Raw genomic sequence first — 17,040 nt, 5'->3', positions numbered from 1 at the left:
ACACGCTCAACTCGCACTGCTCTCGATATCACCAAATGGCATTTGATTTAGTGCAGTCCGAGTACCAGCGGATAACAGCGCAAAGTCAGTAGAATAAAGCTACAAATGTGTGAAATGAAGTGTGCTCCTCGATGTCGGGAAGTAGATAAAGTGCTACAGTTAAAAATACGTGAAAAGAGAGAGTGAGCACGAGATTAATACACAGTGAGGGATATTAACCGTATGTATGGTGCGTAACGTACAAAATACAAAGTAAAGCGTCATCTCAAAGTTCACGTCGTTCAGACTTACAGTGCAAGGCCAGCGAAAGGATTGGTAATCCTTTTAATCTGAGTCGGAGATGCTACGCGGGCGTCGTCATCAAAGGGTGTTGCAAACGGATCTATGGCATTGCTGGAATGCCGCGCGTGAGTGGTCGTGAGAAGCCGTGTTACGGGCGTGGTGGATTCTGCGCGGAATTTGGATGACGCAAGGCCCGACGGGGTAGGGACCACCAACGGTTTATTATTCTTCTCCTTAGAGGCAGTGAGGATCGCAGCTTGCACTTGTGACGGGTAGAGTGTCAACGGGACAGTTGCCTGCTGCGGGGGCGCCCGCTCGAAAGCGTGGTGCAGTGGCACAGCGAGCGGGCTTGGACCCTGGACCTGCGGAGGAGTGAAGTTGGAATCATCGAATGACCCGACGTCAGTAGGCACGCTGACTTTCCTGCGCTTCTCTGGATGGACCGGCGGTGGGGGGAAGGAGACATGAGGGGGTGTCGACTTCTTGACAGGCGAAGCTGTGTTCTTCGTCCACGGCAGCGTGGGTGGAGTCGGAGAGACAAACCAGGCAGAAGCAGGCTCTTCTCGAGTCGGAGACCGCTCAATGTGAGGTAGGTCATCGAACTTGAGTGAGGCAGCATGCTGAGTCGAAATTGTCAATTGAGGTCTAGGAGGCCGCGACAACGGCCTGTTGACGACAAATTCTTCGGCAGGAACAGCCTTCTTCGCAAAAAGGTTTGTCATGGGCTTGAGCCAGCTTGACTTGGGGTGCTCATCCTCTGCCTTTGGCACGTTCTCACTGTCTCCCTCTTTCTTCCTCTTGCCCAGAGCCATCAAACGCATCGGTCTGCTGATCGTACGAGAAAGTATTGACGACTGTTGCTGTTCAACCTTCGGCTCAGATTCCTCCCGGAAAAAGCTGTCCCAGCTTTTCTCAAACCGAGGCTCGAGCGACTTCAACGGATGATTGCCAGACCGTGCGAATGGATTAAGGCTGAATGCTGAACGAGGCTCAGGAAGAGGCGTGAATGAACGAAGACCCATATCAGGCGTCTTCTGGCCTTTCTCCGCATCCTTGCTGATATGAATGGTAGGCGGTGCATTGGGGAAGGCTGATATGATATCATCGATGTCGTCGCGTTGCTCCTTGCGCCACTTGCGCTTCTTGTATGCTTCAACCCAGTTTCTCGCGTAGGAATGCCAGAAAACGACAGCGAGACCCATGAGTACGACAAGGGCCCAGAGGCCTAGGAACAGGGCAAACATGATGCGCTCCTGCTTGAGGGAATCGACATATGTCGAGACAAGTCTTCCGATGAGACCACTGGAGTCACTCTGCCCGCCACCAATCGCAGCGGTAGCGATTGGCTGAGTGATCTCATTAACATCTGACGACGAAAGCACCAAGACTGTCTCATTGACAGTCGGAAGATCAACGTTCAAGTTCTCATTCAAGAACGTGAGTGCCTCCTCGAGTGCAGTGACCTTCGAGCCGATGATGCATCGGACGAAGTCCTGCGCAGGGGTCTCCAGCACGGTGCCATTGAACACACTCGAGACGATATTCTGAACATCTGTGTAGAAGTTGTTCAGCGTCGTGTTGAGTGTCGTAGTGGTGCCATTGACCCAGCCGAACAGCCCATTGTTGACGGAGGACTGCATGGTCTCAACACGTGCGTTGATGGTGCCAGCATACGAGGAGGACTGGTTGTACATTGAACTGTTCACCTGCGTAAAGATCGTGCTGGAAAGATCCTGCACACTGGCAGCCGCTTGTGCAGTGTACTTTGCTTCTAAAGGGCCAACGGCAAGAAGCTGCACTTGAACGGACAATAGGCCAAAGAAACCGATCAGGAAGCAGGCAAGTGCAGGCGCGTGGAAAATGTAGTGCAGGAACCATCGCAGGTGGGTGTGTTGTGAAGGGGACAAACCCAGTTTAGTTGAGAGGCCATTGGCTATGCGAGTGAGCAGTGGATGTTGTGCGTCCGTCTGGAGCATGAGGAGATTGTGGTCGGTGAGTGTGACGGAAGGGGCGTTAGAGGGGCCGGTGTACATCGTGGTGGGGTCGGAAACCCATGCCTCACGAGTACGACGAAGGTGGAACTGGAGGCAGCGCCACTTGTACCACTCGAGAGCACAATGCCCTGCTAGCAGGGCGAAGAGAAGAAGGAATCAATATAATGGTACCGATCTTCGTGATCGTGAGGAGGTCATGGCCGAGATCGTCAACTGATGAAGTGTCCAAATTATTGCAAAACGAAAGCGTGTTCTGATCGGGGACAGGAAGCACTGATGCATCAAAGAAAAGGCCTTGGAAAGTGCTGTTGATGTCAGATTTCACGGCCTCGAACGGTGTGTCAACGCTAATGCCGGGTCAGTGGACGCAGATGCACAGTATGGTTTAAGACTTACAGAGATTCAATAACGTTCTTGATCGACGACACAGTAGGTAGCGAATTGTTGAGCTGAATCAAGGCATTTTCAAAATCCGTTGGGATAGTGATACTCGACAGAGCATCAAGGCTCGAGACATTGAACTGTGGGGCATTGATGTTCCCGAAAGGATTGACCTTGTTGAGCTCGTTAACTATGGTTGTAATGGCAGAGTTGAGCGAAGTGGCATCGCTCTTCAAACCTGACACAGCGCTGGTCAGAGTGCTTTGCAAGAACGAAGTGATCTAAGCTACAGTCAACGAGGGTCCATCGGAGAAGGTAAATCTTCATACCTCTTGAACAGCAGCAATAAGAAGGTCAAGTGCACCTCCAACAATCAATTCGAGGAAACACAAGAAGGTGGAGCGGTAGATGTCAATAAGGAAATTAATGATGGCTTCCATGACAGTCAATGCCAGAATCAGAGCTGCGCGCGCATCATTCATAGTGCCATTGACAGCATCCGCAAAAAGCTGATTTGAAGCTATCGCCATATAACGAGGAGCACTGGCAGCAGCACTGGCAGCTTGCTCTGCTGCTTGGCATGCGGTCAGGAGATCATCCTTCGCATTAGACACCGCAGTTTGCGCGGACTGAGATGACAGCTGGAGCCTAAGATCACGAAGATGAGTGAAAGAATAGGGTATGCCAGCCAGGCGAGGGAAAGGATGTGTGGGAGTTGAAGGTAAGGTCTGAGAGTCGTGCTTGAAGTCTGTACTGTAGAATGAGCGGCATAAACTGGCGGAGGCGATTTTCCTCTTTGAGTACGGAAAGCGAAAGACATCTGCGATGATTATGAAGATGGTCGACCTGCGACGTCGAATAAAAAAACTCTAGTCGCCAACTGGTGGCGGTCGTCAGCAGCAAGGAGAAAAAACTAGAGATAATTAGCAGGAAAAAGAACCCAGACAGAAGCGCTATAACAATCCATTCTTTGTTCCTTTTGAGAGCCAAATTGTCATTGTCCCAGCGCTGGCATGAGCGCGTCCTCCGTGTCCTCATTGTTCTGCAAGAGGACGAAGCACAATAAGCAGTTCCCAATTTGGAAAGCTTTGTTTGGTAAGAAAGTATTTGTTTCCATCGGCAAAACCATAAAAGGCTATTTTGATCACATCCGCCACAGCCACAGCTACTCGAACACAATAATACCGGATCATCATTTTTGTTTTCGCATCGCATGGTTGTCGCTTCTGTTTCTCGTGTCCGTGACTTCAGGCATTCCGGTAGTCGCTGGAAGGTGCGCAATTCTCTTCAACGAAATATAGCTTGGTTCGTCGACCGCTTCAGCTTGCTAGCATTCGAATAGATGACCTCTTATTTTGAAGCCGTCAATTCGTCCTGATCGCATGCGAGCGCACATCCCTTCACAAACTTCAACAAGTACTCCTCTTAATCCAGCGGTCAGCTGAGAGCCACTCTCTTTCTTATGGGGAATGAATATCGCTGGTGGTTGAGCGGACACTTGCAAGAATAGGGTGAGTAGAAAGTGTCCAGTTGAAGCGGCAAGTGTGACGATGTGGAACACCCCCCATCCTCGCGGTTGCCGCTTGTGCAACTCTGACTCGTCTATAATCGCGTCTCGGGTTATTGAACCTATCATACCTGATTCACGAACGCGCATTGCGCAAGTGACCGTCCTTTATGCAGCCAGAAATTTGCGTGATCTATGTTCACAACTCTTTCGGAATAACCGCATCGCTGTCGTAGGGAATTCATAGTTCAGACCTTATTGGCTTGCTATAGTCACAGGTAAATGATAAACTGTCGCATTAATGTACCCCGATGAGTCTTCATTAAAGTATCTTGTGCCGGAAGATTCTTGTCAGCTCTACTACCTCTCAGATTGATTACGAGTTGTTACACAAGTCTAATAGGACGAGCAAGCACCATCCAAGCAGACTTGGATCTATCCCATCGCCCTGCGGCATGCTCGCTAGGTGCGTTGCGCGTAATACTGTCTTTTCCCTTCTCGTCTGCCCCCCTCGATAGTGTAACTCGTCATTCAGCCATTACTTTCCTCCCTGTCACATACCAAGTAGGTATCGGCGGAGACGTACGTGACTCGTAGTCGGTGTTCCCCCCGCGCTCGCGACGGTGACCTTATTACTCACCGAGGCCGATTGCACGCACGCCAGCTAGTCCATCACGCAGCCTAGAGCGCCCTGCTGCGCATGCACTTAAAGTGTAACACTGATCAACTACCATCCATACAACTTGTTGTCCTACCACCATGAACGAGAGCCTTATCTCAGAGTACAAAGACACCATCACCTCCAGAGGATTGACTTACCACTACCTGTCCTTGCCAGCTGTGGGCGACAAGCCCACTCTGCTCTTCGTTCACGGGTTTCCCTCGACCTCATATGATTGGTATCATCAGATCAACTACTTCTCTGAGAGGGGATTCGGAGTAGTAGCACCTGACATGCTCGGATACGGTGGCACGTCCAAACCCACTGATGCGTCCTCCTTTCTACGCACCGCGATCGCGCAAGACTTGCTTGATATTCTTGATGCCGAGAAAGTCCAAAAAGTCGTAGCCGTTGGGCATGACTGGTAAGTGACAGCTGAGCACATGCACTGGCTGGTCTCATCACCATCATCAGGGGCTCAACCGTGATCTCCTTCCTGTCAATAAAACACTCCGACCGGTTCTTGGGTTTTGCATGGGCTACCGTCCCATATGACGTCCCAGCTGGCCCTTTCCCTGGGATCGATATTATTTTGGAACTGCAGACCAAGACATATGGCCGGCCGCTGCTGGGGTACTGGAAGTTTTTTGAGCAAGAACGTGCTCCCTTGATTATCGAGAAGAATGTGAGTATTTGACAAACACTTCAGTCGCTCGTTGTTAACAAGGCTACGCAAAGCTGGAATCCTTCATTTCCGTGCTTTATTCGGATGACCCAGATGATTGGTTGACTCTGATGAATCAGCCCGGAGAGATACAGGCCTTTGTCGAAAGTGGAAAGACGACAAAGAGAGCTAGGTATCTCACAAAAGATGTGTGTTTCTTATTTCTTTCTTGAGTCTGTTAGAATTGACTGTGGCAATGTAGCACCACTCACACTTGTTGGCGTCGCTAAGGAAAGGTGGCTTAACGAGTCCCCTGAACTGGTACCAGGCGGTGCTCAAGGGCGTCAATGACCACATTATGGATGGTGCGATATCCAGCTCGTTTTCTCTATATCGCAGTACATGATGATTCCTGGTGGCAGAGATACCAGAAGAAAATCGGCTTATCAGGAAACCCGCGTTCTTCGCGGTCGCGAAGAAAGACCACGTATGCATTTATGAGTACGCGGTGCCACAGATGGAGAAATACGCTAAGGGTGGTCTCAAGATGGTAGAGTTCCAGGGAGGACACTGGGTTCAGTTGGAGGAACCAGAAACATTTAACAGAGAGCTTGAGGGTTGGATTCGCGATACGTTACAACAAAGTTGTTGAGGAATGTCGGCGAGTGCCCACACACTAAGACCAGCCGAATAACCACTTGCCCTGGCACTTAATATCGGTTGACGTGACATTGGCTCGCCGTGATCATTTCAATATGTACGAGAGGAACCCGAGACAGTTACCTCTTGCAACTGCGGGCACTGTAGACAGCATTCCGAATTTCCCGCTACATAAATACCTTTTGTTAGTGGATCGCAATTGAATGGCACGACTTGCTGATTTCCAACGAAACAAAATGTCAAAGTCAGTACGTGAACGCTGACAGTAACTTAAGCACATGGAAAGGCGGGAAAAGTATAGTGGATGCTCGAAGATACACGATACCGCTAACGAAACAGTAAGTGAAGGTGAGAATAGACTTACAAAGGAAGAAAAAAACGTACCCCACAGAGGGAGAAGAGGCAAAGAGCCGCTTTCGATTCCCTCACTGATCACTTGCTGAGCGCTGAGCCTGTGACGATGACGGGCGCAAATCGGTGGTCATATTGCTTAGTCATGCACTTACTGAGGCAATATTTGCCACTTACAGCAACTTAGTAACTTAAGTCCGTTCTGCGAACTTCTTTCTTGAAGGACTGCGAGTTGGTACTTACTACTTAGTGCCACGTCACATCATTTTCACCTAGCCCGGTTATGGTTTGCTGCAGTTGATTTCTCGAATAATATGCCAAAACGAGTTCTTACGCGGTCGCCGTGCATGCATTTAAACCGATCCACGAGTCACAGCCCATCCATACAGGTCCTACCACCATGAACGAGAGCCTTATCTCAGAGTACAAAGACATCATCACCTCCAGAGGGTTGACTTACCACTACCTGTCCTTGACAGCTGTGGGTGACAAGCCCACTCTACTCTTCGTTCACGGGTTTCCCTCGACCTCATATGATTGGTATCATCAGATTAACTACTTCTCTGAGAGGGGATTCGGAGTAGTAGCACCTGACATGCTCGGATACGGTGGCACGTCCAAACCCACTGATGCGTCCTCCTTTCTACGCACCGCGATCGCGCAAGACTTGCTCGATATTCTTGATGCCGAGAAAGTCCAAAAAGTCGTAGCCATCGGACATGACTGGTAAGTGACAACTGAATGCAAACACTGGCTGACTTCATCACTATCATCAGGGGTTCACCCGTGATCTCTGTCCTGTCAATGAAACACTCCGACCGGTTCTTGGGTTTTGCATGGGCTACCGTCCCATACGATGTCCCAGCTGGCCCTTTCCCTGGGATCGATGTTGTTTTGGAACTGCAGACCAAGACATATGGTCGGCCGCTTCTGGGGTACTGGAAGTTTTTTGAGCAAGAAAGTGCTCCCCTGATTATCGAGAAGAATGTGAATATTTAACAAACACTTCAGTCGCTCGTTGTTAACAAGGCTACGCAAAGCTGGAATCCTTCATTTCCTTGGCTTATCCGGATGACCCAGATGATTGGCTGACTCTGATAAATGTGCCCGGAGCGTCACAGGCCTTCGTCGAAAGTGGAAAGACGACAAAGATAGGTAGTTATTTCACAGACGAGGCGTGTTTCTTATTTCTGTCTTAAGTCTGTCAGAATTGACTCTGTCCGTATTTTAGCACCACTCACATTCGTTGGAATCGCTGAGGAAAGGTGGCTTAATGAGCCCCCTGAACTGGTACCATAGCGTGCTCAAGGGCGTCAATGACCACATTATGGATGGTGCGAAATCCAGCTCGTTGCTCCGTATGGACTTACCGGATCTCGTTGTGCTGGTGGCAGAAATACCAGAAGAAAATCAGTTTATCAGGAAACCCGCGTTCTTCGCGGTTCGCGAAGAAAGACCACATATGTATTCCTGAGAGCACCGTGCCACATGATGGAGAAATATGCTAAGGGTGGTCTCAACATTGTGGAGTTCCAAGGAGGACACTGGGTTCAGTTGGAGGAACCGGACACGTTCAACAAAGAGCTTGAAGGTTGGATTCGCGATACGTTACAACAAAGTTGTTAAGGAATGTCGGCGGGTGCCTGCCCACGAAGACTCATGAATATCAGTTGTGTTACAAGTTCATCGTTTACCTAAGCCCAACTTTACCCAGTGCTCGTCCACGGCGCTGTGAATGACAGTAATTTCTGGTAGTATTATGCGTGTGTTTACAGGGGGCACTTCGCCGACATGAACGAGACAACGCCCGAACTACTGGCGCTGAATAGCCACAAATTCGAGTTCACCGAAATGCTCACGTTGGTTGAGGAACGAGACGATAATGCTCCTTGACGCAGTCGCAGAATCTGCAAATTTAAGAAAGGCGATTGTTTCGGTGGCTGGCATAACTTGCACGTGGTCAATCGATAAGGGGGATGGTGTGATCTAATGATGCAACCAACAACAATAAGTTTGATACAGATGTGTGACACAAGAACTAAGTCGGATGGGCTGCAATGTCAGTGTATCCAAGCTAATACCTGTTGTTGTCCAATCCAGAGGTCGAGGTTGCAGGTAAATGATGGTATATAGGGGATGGGGGTGTATATGACAGCGCGTCGAAGCGTGGAAGTCGAAGTCGATGAATTGTTTGTCGATCAGGACCTATCACTGGTCAGCGTACAGTCCTTATCACCGCAAATCGCACTGGAGGAGAAAGGACATGCGGAAAGAATACAGAATGACGCACATTTTGTACTCTACTGTTTTCTCTTCGTACTTATCGGTCTCTTCGTTGTCGTCGGTCTCTTCGTTGTTACCGACAACTGCATATGAAATGGCAATGTCAAGATCACGGTTGTTCCGCGCGTTCGGTGCGCAAGAGACAGTGCCAGCGATTTCTTGCCCTTCGGTAATCCTAATTGTCGAGGGGGTGTAGAACACTGTTTGCCTATTTCGGAGATATAAGCATCCGAGCATCAGACGTTGGGTTGCAGACGTACTTCCAGTGGGTGTATTGCGCGTGTGGGCCTGTCGAGAACTTGACTTTCTTATGTGTGCAATCGAAGACGATGTCGAACCAGGCGAGGAATGCATGAACATCTATAGTATGCGTATGAATACTGCGGCTATACCTAACGCAATTATACTTACAGTCACTACGTGTAGCAGTGAGAGTAAAAGGTGCTTTGAAAGTCAGATCCTCCTTTGTGGCTGTCAAGAGATTGATGTGCTGCGTAACGTCAGACAAGAATCATGAATGACTTGAAGGCGACGAACTTTGATAACAAAGGGATCGGTCACGACCGCTTTGAGGTCAACGGTGTCCACCAAAGGTTCACGTAGTGCGATGTCTTTGATACACGAATAGTCGAAGCCATACACATTCTCCCAGACTACAATACCGTCTCAGCCAGGATGCGCGTATAACACGAAATACACGTACAATTAATCTTCTCTTCTTTGTAGTCTTGATCTTCAATGGCGGCAAAAAGTAATCTTGCGGTGTCGGGGAATATCAGTCCTTCCGGCTTGAGGTACTTGTCTCTTGCAAGTAACACGGTGTCTAACATGGATTCGTAGAGAAGAAAATAACCCATCCACTCGGAAATGATGATGTCAAATTCAGTGATAGGAAGCTCGGCTTCCTCAAGTTTTCCCTTAACGAGGGTAATGGCTAATGTAATGTTACTATGGAAAGGATCAGCAGGATGCAGTCAGACGTACTGTTTTTGAAGCCGTTTGCTTCTATAATCTTTTGAGCTTGATCGATAATATTTGACATGTCGATCTTTAAAGGTATGCAGGAGATGATACAAGCGAGATATATGCAGCACTTACACCGACTACATGTGATGCACCCGCTTTTGCAGCGAACATACTCAAGATACCAGTTCCACAACCAACATCTAGGACTGTTTTACCCTTGAAAAGGTGGCCATTGTTTATGATCGCATCACGATAGGATCCCGTCCGAACGGTGTCCTTGAGCATTTCCTCGTGAATACCTGATAGGATATGACTAGATCAGACCAACAATGAAACTCGACCAGACAATTAAAACAAACCAAAATGCGCGTATGAATCCGCATAGCTGGAAGGTAAGCAAAAATTAGATATTAGATATTCAGAGATGCGCAAATGTGCGAACTAGTCTCTGGAGGTCATCGAGTCCGATGTAACATCGGGGGCGATATGATGTGTCGATGGTCCTGCGCTTTCCGACATCTTCAATTGATCGAAGTTGGGTGGAGCTAAGTATGAAACGCAAAAGATCAAAGTGGTTTTGGTTTGTAGATAAAAATTCCCCGACTCCCACGGTAGTAGGGGGGGTTCTGTTGAGATGTCAAGAAAACGCGTGCATGGCCCGTGAGAATGTTTCTGATGAACTGTACAGTACTTCGTTATCATGGCTCGGCTACTCTCATCAAAGCCTTTGAAGAGCTCGTTTTGTAAGAAAATCCAACTTGTTTATCATGCTAACACATGCGTATCTCTGGAATACCCTCTACACGTCGTCGATTCAAAATGGAGCCCTTGCGCGAGCAGGCACGAGCGCGTTCCTTGTGTGTTCTAAAATAGACACAATGATCGAAACAAACAATAGAAAACAAACCCTCGGATAGCTCGGCACGCATAGCCAATTAGTTCATAAGTCATAGCGCAGCGCCTCATGAGCCGCCGCAGTGCGCAGTTTTCGACTTTGTACAAAAGCCACGTATAGTATTTCATCGATGATCATCGACTCTCAGTCAAACATGGTGAGTCCCGGTCGAATATATGCAACTTCGACGACTCTGGATGTTAATGAACCCCTCAGGTGGTGAAGCATTCTGCAGATAACCCACCTTCCTACGAATACATCGCAGCCCAGACTAATTCAAGTATGTCTTCATATTTTTATCACCCCTAATGATCAATGGTTCACCATGACTTCAGATGAGCAGCCTACAATGTCTGACAAGGCTGCGAACTCACCGGTGCAGCTGCCTTCAATACCCCCTAACACTGTGATGGCCGTTCACACTCGTCCTGCGCCTAAGATGCAGCAACCCACGGTCTACCACTATCAGAATCCCTTGACTGGTGAAAATATAGCCTCGCTGCTGCCCCCAGACCACCCAGAAATGATATGCTTGCAGCAAGGGGGACATGTAAATGAAACCAAGTTTGGCATTCTAGGTAAGGGCAAGCGGATGCTAATAGGAAAGCAGCTGAGCCATATCTTTCTTTAGGTATTTTGGCCGCAATAGTTTGGTTCCCATTGGGCATTGGTCTTTGCCTTCTTGACCGGAGAGTCAAGTGCAAGCGCTGCGGGACGATGATAGATAACGGTATTTTGTGCGGTTAATGAGTATTGTATATGGCATTCGGACAGCTTCCTCTCTATTCTTGTGGACTTATGCAACGCGTGGATATCTTCTCCTCCTCGTCATTCTACGTCTTCATCTTTATATCCCATGTCCGTAGTTTTCGCTCCTTGTAGCTTGATGTGCTTCCATTATATGTAGATTAACATTTGTCGGATGGACGGTATCTCTTTAAATGTGTCGCCAGCTCACTTGTCCAGGCCTCGTCAAATCTTAGGTGTTTCAGTAAGTAGGTAGATGACGGGAGCCTTACACCCGATCGCTTGTGCTGCAATTCTTCTTGTTCACACTGACTCGGAGGACGGGCGCACAGCTATGGAGTATACATGTAGGCTCCCTAAGGTGACCATGGTCGCACCAGATGCATCATTTGCAGATATAAATCTTCTACACGTTGTTAAAAAAACACCGGCAGAAAAGAAGAGGGTGAAAAATATTGAGAAAAGCAAAAAGGAAGGGCCTTGCTGGGAATCGAACCCAGGCCACTTGCAATTGTGAAATGCCCAAAGCAAGTATCGTACCTCTAGACTACAAGGCCTTGGCGAAGGATTACCTTCATGTACATTTGGCCAGTCTCTCTCGTTCTGTGTGCAGATTGGCATGCCGTGCACGATCCCCTCGATCATCCTCCTAGTGGAGCTCACTCATCTTCAGGTTCAACTTCAGGTTTGTTCTTGTCACACTATGTAGTACCCTTGTTCCACCTAGTCGACAAACTTAATATTTATATCATTGTGGGCACTCGTTGGACGCTTGCAAGGCAATGCAAGCCTATTGATCACTTCGATTGCTTCTCGGCCTTCCAAACCTCCCCAAATTTTACCTCTATCTCAGTCGAGGAAGAATGCAACCCTGATTATGATCCGAAACGTTTTTACCCCGTGAAGTTGGTGAAACTCATCAAGTCATCTTCAAAGCTAGGGTATGGTGGGAGTTCAACGGCATGGCTCACTAAGGAATTAGGATATTCGTTGGTATGTGTCAGTCGTCATCAAGCTAAGGACTGTTGCATTAACTTCTTCTAGACGACTTTGGCAATCCACACGCTATGTGGTCCTGAAAATCTGCAGCAATAATTATGCTGACGCTGTATCTCCTTTACACGAGTTGCAGATGTCGGAGCATATCGCGAAAAGCGAACCCATCACATCTAGGCCGGCATATGTGAGAACTGTTGTCGATTCAGGACCGTACAGAAACTACATATGCGTCATCTACAAAACCATGCGAGAACCCATCTGGTTGGTTTAACTTCGTAAATGGTATTCGTCTATCTTCTCAGATTAACGCTCCGGTACCCCCTGTACGACCTGCTAGCTCCATTTTGAGTGTCATGTCATTCACACCGGTCAGTTTAATGATACAGCGATGATTGTGGTGAATTGTTTACAATCTCAATTCGAAAGATATCAAACGCGACAACATACTGGTTAGGATGGAGAGTCAATCTGTGCTTGACAAAGTCGCCACTAACTATGAAGCCAAGGAACCTTCGCCCCGGAATGTTCTCGCCGACCGCATGATATACCTTTCCAGAAACAATTTGACTCTTCAAAACAAGCCCCGGACAACCAGTGTTAACAGATTTTGACGCCGCGGCGTTTCGGGGTGTTTCGCACCCTCTCACACACCTTATCCAGCCCGATGTATACCGCGCCCCAGAAGTCACTCTTGGTGCCCATTGGTCATACCGCACCGACATCTGGAATCCGGGTTTAATGGTGAGGTCGGGAAAATTAGCAACTGGCGATACGGAACTGACATATATGGAACTTATTGGAAGATAAAGATCTATGCGACGGATTCGATCCTGAACGTCAAGAATATATAGCGGCCGCACATTTTGCTCAGCTCATAGGATTCATTGGACATCGACCTCAGGCGCTTCTCGACCGAATACTATTTTTGAATCTGGCGGCAAGCCACATTGTACGCATAGACTAAGTAACTGCGAACTGTGCACCAGGATCATTCAAGCACCCGAACCTTAACCCACAAGGTGTCACTCTAGCAGATTCGGTGGAGACCCTGGAAGGTGAGGATAAGAGGCTGTTCATTAAGTTCGTTAGCAAGATGCTGCAGTTACTTCCGGAGGAAAGGTGTTCGGCAAAGGGATTGCTCGCAGACCCTTGGCTTAAACGGTTCATTTGATCGCTACCTTGCAGGTTGGAAGGTGACGTAGTGCCGAGTGGTAGTTTGATGGTTTAATCCTTCTCGTCATTGCATCTATTCATCGATACTCCAGAGTCTGGATGCGTGTACGATGGGCTTTGGATTTTCCAACCGCTTATCGCCTGACTGCTGTGTTATTCATGTTCGACGTTCAATTACAGTCTAGTTGAGGTTGAGTTGAGGCAAAGTTGAGGCTTCATTAGGCCGGAAGTTCCAGTAGCCAGATCAATCGCAGTCAGTGAGAGCGTCAAGCTTACTAAGCGACTGCAAAAGGAATCACACTATAGCATTGTCGCCAAAACACTTGTACAACACCGCTTACTGGTTGAAGCCCATCCACCACCAGCCATGGTTCGAATTATCATCAAAGGAGGCGAGTAATTGCATCCAGGATTCTTTGACGTCTGTTAATCGTAACTTTGTTTGTGTTCAGGTGTTTGGAAGGTACATTACAACTTCGGTTTGAGTATCTCTGGAATACGAATCTGACACACTCTTCCAGAACACAGAGGACGAAGTTCTCAAGGCTGCGATAGCCAAGTACGGGAAGAATCAATGGTAAGTTGTCAATTTATCGTTAATGGCTCTGCTCTGGTACTGAGTATTACCAGGGCACGTATTTCGTCGTTGCTGGTCCGGAAGACACCCAAACAATGTAAAGCGCGGTGGTACGAGTGGCTAGATCCATCTATCAAGAAGACGGAATGGTCAAAGGTACGTGTCACAATCTCCTTTTGATGCTGGAATCCACAATTTGCTGCCCAGACCGAGGATGAAAAGTTGATGCACCTGGCAAAAATTATGCCCACACAATGGCGGACAATAGCTCCTGCAGTTGGTCGTACAGCTACCCAATGTCTCGAGCGATATCAGAAGTTGCTGGATGAAGCTGAGGCAAAGGAGAATGAAGAGCTGGGACTGACGGGTCCAGAGGGAGAGTCGGCACCGAGCGCGGACGACATCAGGCGCCTGCGGCCTGGAGAGATTGACCCTGACCCAGAAACAAAACCTGCACGTCCCGATCCTATTGACATGGACGAAGATGGTGTGTTTCTTGCTGTTCGTGAGGCGGGTTTAGCTGACTCCGCATACAGAGAAGGAAATGTTATCCGAAGCCCGTGCTCGTCTCGCAAATACGCAGGGCAAAAAAGCTAAGCGGAAGGCTCGTGAACGCCAGCTCGAGGAAGCAAGACGACTTGCAGTCTTGCAGAAAAAGCGTGAACTGAAGGCTGCTGGAATCATGTGCGTGAATTCATTTCCTTTGTCCGACGACCTTTTTCATGTTATATGTTTTAGTATGCGACATAAAACAAAAAACAAGGGTATGGACTACAATGCTGACATTCCCTTTGAAAAGAAGCCGGCAGCGGGCTTCTACGACACTTCGGAAGAACAGGCACGCATTACCTCTGCGCCAGTCGGCCAATCTCTCCGCCGTCTGGAAAATAAACGCAAACCTGATGAAGAGGAAGCTGAGCGGAGGAAGCGACAGCGTCGTGCAGCAGAGGCTAAGGGCGAGAATGATGGTCACCAAACGAAATTCATTGCTGCTCGTGATGCGCAGATCCAGAAGCTGAAAGAGGCTGAGAGCATTGGCCGGAGACGGAAGCTTGTGTTGCCGAATGCGCAAGTTGGGGAGGCGGAGCTAGAAGACATTGTCAAGATTGGGCAAACGGGGGAGAACGCCAAGGCGCTGGTTGGTGGTGGAAGCGAGGCAACTGCGAAGCTACTGAGTGACTACGAGGGCCTGGAGGGCGCAAGGATGGCACGAACACCTCGTACTGCACCCCAACGTGAGTATTCTTTAGTACTGAATTCCGTCGCGGCGACTGAGCTCTCTATCATAGAGGATAATGTCATGTTGGAAGCACGTAATCTACGGAACATGACCATGGCTCAGACACCTTTGCTAGGAGATGAGAACACCCCACTTCATGTGGGGCCAGGGGGAGGAACTGGTTTCGAAAGCGCAACTCCTCGGCATCAAGTTGCCTTTACCCCAAATCCTCTCGCAACTCCTATGCATGGCGGTCCAGGTGATGCTTCTGCAACGCCGCGAGATGGTGCATCATGGGGCGCAACCCCGCTGCGGACACCTATGCGTGATACCCTCAGCATCAATCCTGCTACGGGCATGCCAGTTGGTGACACACCACGCGACAACCGGCTGCGCGCCGACTCCGCCAAGCGTGCTTTAAAGGCCGGATTCATGAGTCTTCCGAAGCCTGAAAACAACTTCGAACTTCTGGTTCCCGAAGATGAGGACGAAGAGGTTGACACCACAGGTCCAATGTCAGAGGAAGATGCCGCCGAACGGGATGCACGTTTAAAGCGGATGCGTGAAGAGGAGGAGAGACAAGCATTAGCAAGAAGAACGCAGGTCGTTGCCCGTGGTCTTCCTCGTCCTGCACGGGTTGACGTGGAGCAGCTGATGGGGGCCTTGAACCTTGGGGAAGAAGAGGACGACATGGCCGAAGTCAGAAGACTAGTCAATGCGGAGATTGCAGATCTCCTGCTACACGACTCGATAGCACATCCTCTCCCTGGCACGAACATTCCTGGCGGGACGCCATCAACTTATCAGATACCGCCAGACGATGACCTCGCCGCTGCTAAATCTCAAATCCATCTTGAACTTGCCTCATCAATAGGCTTCCCTGATGCCAATGAAGCCCAGGTCAAGGAGGGACTGGTAACACTGTCGAGCAGCGAAGAGGTCGACGAGAGTGCGTCTTGGGCAAGTGTCCGTCAGCGACTTGCTTTCGATAGCGCCTCGAGAACATGGGTGGAACCCAGCAGCCTGTCTGTGGAAGCCAGAATAGCCGGTTTCACCATGCTGCTCGAGGAAAGCCGCGACGAGATGTCGAAAGAGGCCAGCAAGGCGTCCAAGATCGAGAAGAAACTCGATATCACCCTTGGTGGATATCAAGCACGTTCAAAAGCTCTTTCCAAGCGCGTCACTGAAGCTTTCGATGACCTCGTGCGGACGAAAGTGGACTACGAGAGCTTCGCTCGACTCAGCATTAACGAAGCTGCAGCTGGACCGCGGCGATTGGAGGCGCTGACGGAGGAGGTGGACGTCCTATCGCGGAGAGAGCGGCTTCTGCAGGAGCGGTATGCAGAGCTTGACCGCGAGCGTAGGGATGCAGAACGGAGGGTGGCTGCACTGGAGGATAAGATCATGGCGGAGGCAGAAGCGCTTAATGAAGCAGCTCTCGCTGAGATGGAGGCAAGCGCATAATTCATCTTCAAGTGTTTTTATACAACTATTGTATCATTCTGCCTTTACACTAGTACAGCGACTTCCAGTTTTCTTTTGAGAGTGATTTGACGCTTGATGTTTAGCCCGAGATGTCACGTCACATTCAACTGGTCACACTGGCCGATCCCCCTATGATCAGAAATGCACGCAACCTTCAAAATTTTCTTTGTTACCCGCTGCAACAGGTGTCTCTAGA

At 49.0% G+C, this 17,040-nt stretch overlaps 6 protein-coding genes and 1 non-coding gene across 7 annotated transcripts; 4 read left to right on the top strand and 3 right to left on the bottom strand.

The window, feature by feature from the left end:
* Positions 1-3: 3 nt before the first annotated feature.
* On the bottom strand, positions 4-3,726 carry EDB91DRAFT_1105303 (uncharacterized protein). Its single transcript, XM_041317421.1, has 5 exons — positions 3,316-3,726; positions 2,987-3,286; positions 2,673-2,938; positions 2,448-2,623; positions 4-2,407 (listed from the first exon to the last, which is right to left on the bottom strand). The coding sequence occupies exons 1-5, from the start codon at positions 3,475-3,477 to the stop codon at positions 288-290; spliced, it is 3,024 nt and encodes a 1,007-aa protein (XP_041182109.1). The 5' UTR covers positions 3,478-3,726; the 3' UTR covers positions 4-287.
* Positions 3,727-4,912: 1,186 nt separating this feature from the next.
* EDB91DRAFT_1105292 (Alpha/Beta hydrolase protein) lies at positions 4,913-6,624 on the top strand. Its single transcript, XM_041317420.1, has 6 exons — positions 4,913-5,249; positions 5,300-5,510; positions 5,564-5,698; positions 5,752-5,854; positions 5,912-6,476; positions 6,534-6,624. The coding sequence occupies exons 1-5, from the start codon at positions 4,924-4,926 to the stop codon at positions 6,139-6,141; spliced, it is 1,005 nt and encodes a 334-aa protein (XP_041182108.1). The 5' UTR covers positions 4,913-4,923; the 3' UTR covers positions 6,142-6,476; positions 6,534-6,624.
* Positions 6,625-6,703: 79 nt separating this feature from the next.
* EDB91DRAFT_1105286 (Alpha/Beta hydrolase protein) lies at positions 6,704-8,157 on the top strand. The gene is made up of 6 exons (XM_041317419.1): positions 6,704-7,226; positions 7,277-7,487; positions 7,541-7,675; positions 7,732-7,834; positions 7,895-7,941; positions 7,998-8,157. The coding sequence occupies exons 1-6, from the start codon at positions 6,901-6,903 to the stop codon at positions 8,124-8,126; spliced, it is 951 nt and encodes a 316-aa protein (XP_041182107.1). The 5' UTR covers positions 6,704-6,900; the 3' UTR covers positions 8,127-8,157.
* A 79-nt stretch (positions 8,158-8,236) lies between these two features.
* EDB91DRAFT_1105284 (protein arginine N-methyltransferase) lies at positions 8,237-10,485 on the bottom strand. The gene is made up of 10 exons (XM_041317418.1): positions 10,192-10,485; positions 10,109-10,134; positions 9,882-10,048; positions 9,768-9,831; positions 9,487-9,717; positions 9,321-9,436; positions 9,195-9,273; positions 9,044-9,143; positions 8,791-8,991; positions 8,237-8,705 (listed from the first exon to the last, which is right to left on the bottom strand). Exons 1-10 carry the CDS (start codon positions 10,449-10,451, stop codon positions 8,699-8,701), a joined length of 1,251 nt encoding a protein of 416 aa, XP_041182106.1. The 5' UTR covers positions 10,452-10,485; the 3' UTR covers positions 8,237-8,698.
* A 217-nt stretch (positions 10,486-10,702) lies between these two features.
* EDB91DRAFT_1105275 (uncharacterized protein) lies at positions 10,703-11,803 on the top strand. Its single transcript, XM_041317417.1, has 4 exons — positions 10,703-10,801; positions 10,861-10,924; positions 10,980-11,222; positions 11,276-11,803. The coding sequence occupies exons 1-4, from the start codon at positions 10,775-10,777 to the stop codon at positions 11,389-11,391; spliced, it is 450 nt and encodes a 149-aa protein (XP_041182105.1). The 5' UTR covers positions 10,703-10,774; the 3' UTR covers positions 11,392-11,803.
* A 63-nt stretch (positions 11,804-11,866) lies between these two features.
* EDB91DRAFT_t34 lies at positions 11,867-11,948 on the bottom strand. Its single transcript has one exon. It is a non-coding gene; the product is annotated as a tRNA-Pro (tRNA).
* A 1,943-nt stretch (positions 11,949-13,891) lies between these two features.
* On the top strand, positions 13,892-16,996 carry EDB91DRAFT_1196016 (pre-mRNA splicing factor component-domain-containing protein). Its single transcript, XM_041320588.1, has 8 exons — positions 13,892-13,955; positions 14,016-14,026; positions 14,085-14,140; positions 14,194-14,296; positions 14,348-14,627; positions 14,677-14,824; positions 14,879-15,375; positions 15,430-16,996. The coding sequence occupies exons 1-8, from the start codon at positions 13,931-13,933 to the stop codon at positions 16,821-16,823; spliced, it is 2,514 nt and encodes an 837-aa protein (XP_041182104.1). The 5' UTR covers positions 13,892-13,930; the 3' UTR covers positions 16,824-16,996.
* Positions 16,997-17,040: the final 44 nt, after the last annotated feature.

Source organism: Suillus paluster (assembly GCF_016628075.1).
Source record: "Suillus paluster strain FC165 chromosome Unknown EDB91scaffold_5, whole genome shotgun sequence".
Classification (NCBI taxonomy): Eukaryota; Fungi; Basidiomycota; class Agaricomycetes; order Boletales; family Suillaceae; genus Suillus; species Suillus paluster.
The sequence above is the reverse complement of the archived record's forward strand: the minus strand, read 5'-3'. Positions and strand labels throughout refer to the sequence as shown.

Excerpts from the sequence above, each read along its gene's own strand:
- EDB91DRAFT_1105303 (XM_041317421.1), bottom strand. The coding sequence starts at position 3,477 with ATGTCTTTCGCTTTCCGTACTCAAAGAGGAAAATCGCCTCCGCCAGTT. Across the intron at positions 2,939-2,986 it reads TTATTGCTGCTGTTCAAGAG|ATCACTTCGTTCTTGCAAAG; the intron begins GTATGAAGATTT and ends ACTGTAGCTTAG. Across the intron at positions 2,408-2,447 it reads CCTCACGATCACGAAGATCG|CAGGGCATTGTGCTCTCGAG; the intron begins GTACCATTATAT and ends TCGCCCTGCTAG.
- EDB91DRAFT_1105292 (XM_041317420.1), top strand. The coding sequence starts at position 4,924 with ATGAACGAGAGCCTTATCTCAGAGTACAAAGACACCATCACCTCCAGA. Across the intron at positions 5,250-5,299 it reads GTAGCCGTTGGGCATGACTG|GGGCTCAACCGTGATCTCCT; the intron begins GTAAGTGACAGC and ends CACCATCATCAG. Across the intron at positions 5,511-5,563 it reads CCTTGATTATCGAGAAGAAT|CTGGAATCCTTCATTTCCGT; the intron begins GTGAGTATTTGA and ends GGCTACGCAAAG.
- EDB91DRAFT_1105286 (XM_041317419.1), top strand. The coding sequence starts at position 6,901 with ATGAACGAGAGCCTTATCTCAGAGTACAAAGACATCATCACCTCCAGA. Across the intron at positions 7,227-7,276 it reads GTAGCCATCGGACATGACTG|GGGTTCACCCGTGATCTCTG; the intron begins GTAAGTGACAAC and ends CACTATCATCAG. Across the intron at positions 7,942-7,997 it reads GGAAACCCGCGTTCTTCGCG|AAATATGCTAAGGGTGGTCT; the intron begins GTTCGCGAAGAA and ends CACATGATGGAG.
- EDB91DRAFT_1105284 (XM_041317418.1), bottom strand. The coding sequence starts at position 10,451 with ATGATAACGAAGTACTGTACAGTTCATCAGAAACATTCTCACGGGCCA. Across the intron at positions 9,144-9,194 it reads CACTGCTACACGTAGTGACT|ATGTTCATGCATTCCTCGCC; the intron begins GTAAGTATAATT and ends CGCATACTATAG. Across the intron at positions 8,992-9,043 it reads GCGCAATACACCCACTGGAA|GCAAACAGTGTTCTACACCC; the intron begins GTACGTCTGCAA and ends TCTCCGAAATAG.
- EDB91DRAFT_1105275 (XM_041317417.1), top strand. The coding sequence starts at position 10,775 with ATGATCATCGACTCTCAGTCAAACATG. Across the intron at positions 10,802-10,860 it reads TCGACTCTCAGTCAAACATG|GTGGTGAAGCATTCTGCAGA; the intron begins GTGAGTCCCGGT and ends TGAACCCCTCAG. Across the intron at positions 10,925-10,979 it reads CGCAGCCCAGACTAATTCAA|ATGAGCAGCCTACAATGTCT; the intron begins GTATGTCTTCAT and ends CCATGACTTCAG.
- EDB91DRAFT_1196016 (XM_041320588.1), top strand. The coding sequence starts at position 13,931 with ATGGTTCGAATTATCATCAAAGGAG. Across the intron at positions 14,297-14,347 it reads AGAAGACGGAATGGTCAAAG|ACCGAGGATGAAAAGTTGAT; the intron begins GTACGTGTCACA and ends TTTGCTGCCCAG. Across the intron at positions 14,628-14,676 it reads TATTGACATGGACGAAGATG|AGAAGGAAATGTTATCCGAA; the intron begins GTGTGTTTCTTG and ends CTCCGCATACAG.